The 3,371-nt window shown below is 57.4% G+C and overlaps 1 protein-coding gene across 1 annotated transcript in view; it reads right to left on the bottom strand.

Moving 5' to 3' along the window:
- Positions 1 to 3,371, bottom strand: part of DOCK6 (dedicator of cytokinesis 6) — a 110,392-nt gene that overhangs the window by 86,584 nt on the left and 20,437 nt on the right. Inside the window, 1 exon segment of the mRNA XM_015405378.1 lies at positions 111 to 323. Within this exon segment, the coding sequence (XP_015260864.1) occupies positions 111 to 323 (213 nt within the window).

Raw genomic sequence — 3,371 nt, 5'->3', positions numbered from 1 at the left:
GCAAAGCCCCCCCCCCCCCATGCCCCCCCCCGAGGCACATGTCTCTCTACACATGGCTGTGCCGCTTCGGGGCTTCCTGGGGGGACACCACCACCACCACTCCCGCGCACCTCGTCTGGGGCAGGGTAGAGGGCCAGGATCTCGCCATGCCGGTTCTCCTTGCGCTGCTCCTCGTTCCGGCGGTCCGTCTCCTCGATGGCCGTGCGCGTCAGCAGGGAAGGCAGCAGGGAGTCGGCCGCACAGTTCTTCAGGTCAAAGATGCTGGAGGCCCAGCTGCCCCGGGGCGTGTCGTCCAAGGAGGCCGAGCTGCGCTTCTGGTCGTCCTGGGGGAGGCAGGGAGGGCCCGGATGTTGCTACTGCCGCCGCTACTAGGGAAGGGGACGCCCCACAACCCCCCGCGGCAGGCCTCCACCCGCCCCCTCCCCAGAGAAGATCTAGCAAATGGACACCCCTCCACCCACACACACACACACCCTCCCTGGCTCCTCACCAAGGTGATGCACACTGGAGCCAAAAATCCTAACTATAAATACACGTTGATGGGGTCTGAACTGGCAGAGACTGATCAAGAGAGAGATCTTGGAGTTGTAGTAGATAACTCACTGAAGATGTCGAGACAGTGTGTGACTGCAATAAAGAAGGCCAATGCTATGCTGGGGATTATTAGGAAGGGTATTGTAAACAGATCAGCCAATATCATAATGCCGCTATATAAATCAATGGTGCGACCTCATTTGGAATACTGTGTGCAGTTCTGGTCACCACACCTTAAAAAGGATATTATAGCTTTGGAAAAAGTGCAGAAAAGGGCAACTCGAATGATAAAAGGGTTGGAACACTTTCCCTATGAGGAAAGGTTAAGGCGCTTAGGGCTCTTTAGCTTGGAGAAACGACGACTGAGGGGTGACATGATCGAGGTATATAAGATTATGCATGGGAAAGAGCAGGTGGAGAAAGAAGTCCTTTTCTCCCTTTCTCACAATATAAGAACTCATGGGCGGCACTCCATGAAACTGCTGAGCGGTCGGGTTAGAACGGACAAAAGGAAGTCCTTCTTCACCCAAAGAGTGATGAACACATGGAATTCACTGCCACAGGAAGTGGTGGTGGCTACAAGCATGGGCGGCTTCAAAAGGGAATTAGATAAGCATATGGAGCAGAGGTCCATCAGTGGCTATTAGCCACAAGGTATAGATAGGGGCTCTGGGGCAAGTGATGCTCTGTCATCTTGGTGCTTGGGGGGGGGGTCAACAGTGGGAGGGCTTCTAGTGTCCTGGCCCCACTGCTGGACCTCCTGGTGGCCCCTGGTGTTTTGGCACAGAGTGTTGGACTGGATGGGCCATTGGCCTGATCCATCATGGGTGTCTCTTATTTTCTTATGTTCCCTCTAAGCTGAGTTAGTGTGAGCTAGCTCATGGTTTTTTAGCCTCAGGCTCACACCTTTTTGTGCTAGCTCGGGTAGGATGGAGCTCCAGAGCAAACTGATCTATGCAGGAGCCAAGTCGCTCGCTCACAACTTTAATGCCAGGAGCTCACAAAGTAGGATTTTTGCTCACAAGACTCCACAGCTCAGAGGGCGCACTGCTCCTCACCCCTGCTGCTCCCTTCCCCCGCCCTCCACTCGCCTGGCCTCTCTTCCCTTCCGGCAGCAGACCCCCCCCCTCAGCAAGGCAAAGGCCGGTGGGGTCCAGGGTCTGCAGTTGTGGGGGAGGGACGGTCTACGCCAGGCGTCAACAGCCTTGCCGATTCTGAGAGATGGCGGTGATCGCCACCCCAAAATGGGTTCTGCTAGAAACAGAGCCAACCCCAAAATGGCTACTTCAGGAGGCGGGGCCAAGCAGAACACCTCCCTCCTCACACCCCCTGAGAGGGAGGAGGAGGAGGTAACCCCGAGGGGGGAATGAAACCACACCCTGACTCAAGCCTCAGTGTCCCCCGCACCCTCAAGTGGACGAGGGGAGGCCATCACAAGCCCTGCCTGACAACGGCCCCCACCCGTTTCCTGAAAAGTTGGGGGGGGGGGAGAGGCACCAAGGGAAGTATCAGCAGGTGCTGCCAAATCGCCCGTGGGCACCACCACGTTGGGGATCCCTGGTTTAGGATTCCTGCCTTCGTGCCACGGGCAAGAGGAGGTGAAGAGAGTGTCTTGCCCGGGGGCAGGAGGGGGGAACTGAAGCACCCCCTCTGGAGACGCTGGCCAGACGCTGGCCATGGGCCACTCATAACAACGTAAGAGAAGCCAGTGTTGGATCAGGCCAGTGGCCCCTCCAGTCCAACATTCCCTGTCACACATTGGCCGGAAACACCAGGGACCCTCAGGAGGTCCAGCAGTGGGGCCAGAACTCCAGAAGCCCTCCCACTCTCCCCCCCCAAGCACCAAAAATACGGAGCATCCCTTGCCCCAGACCGAGAGCTCCTACCTATACCTTGTTGCTAATAGCCGCTGATGGACCTCTGCTCCATACAAGAACATAAGAGAAGCCAGTGTTGGACCAGGCCAGTGGCCCATCCAGTCCAACACTCTGTGTCACACAGTGGCCAAAAATACCATTAGGTGCCCTCAGGAGGTCCAGCAGTGGGGCCAGGAAGGACACTCACTGGAGAAAGGACAAAGACCGTCTTGTGCCGGGGGGGGGGGCTCAGATGCCCTCTAGGAGGGGGGGGAAGGTGCAAAAGAGGTTGTGAAAATGGCACAGGAGGAACGGGACAGGGTCAAAGGAAGCCCACCTTTCCTCAACAAGCAGTTCCAGTCCTGGGGTTCACTGCCAGTGGACACAGTGATGGGCTGGCCCCTAGGAAAGGGGGTCAGACAGATCCAGGGAGGAGAGGTCCATCCGTGGCTACTAGCCAGGAGGACTAAAGGGAGCCTCGACATACACGAACACGTGGAAACTGCCTTCCACTGAATCAGGGGCTCCCCCGGTCTTCCCCATCACCAGCTGCCTGGGGTCCTTTTCACTGGAGACGCTGCTGGGGACTGATTTTGAGACCTCCCATGTGCCAAGCAGGCGCTCTGCCACTGAGCCACGGCCCCTCCCAAAATCAGTCTTGTCTACTCAGATGGGCAGCTGCTCTCCAGGGCCTCAGGCAGAGGAAGGCCTTTCCCGTCACCTCCTGCCTGGTCCTTTTTAACTGGAGATGCCGCCGAGGACTGAACCTGGGACCTTCTGCAGCCAAGCAGAGTCTCTGCCACTGAGCCACGGCCCCTCTTTACAGCTCTCCAGAGTCTCAGGCGGAGGTCTTTCCCATCACCTCCTGCCTGGTCCTTTTTGACTGGAGATGCTGGGGATTGAAACTGGGACCTTCTGCATGCCAGGCAGAGGCTCTGCCACTGAGCCACAGTCCCTCTTTACAGCTCTCCAGGGTCTCAG

This window comes from Gekko japonicus, unplaced genomic scaffold, assembly GCF_001447785.1.
Source record: "Gekko japonicus isolate JY-2015 unplaced genomic scaffold, Gekko_japonicus_V1.1 scaffold1211, whole genome shotgun sequence".
Lineage (NCBI taxonomy): Eukaryota > Metazoa > Chordata > Lepidosauria > Squamata > Gekkonidae > Gekko > Gekko japonicus.
The sequence above is the reverse complement of the archived record's forward strand: the minus strand, read 5'-3'. Positions and strand labels throughout refer to the sequence as shown.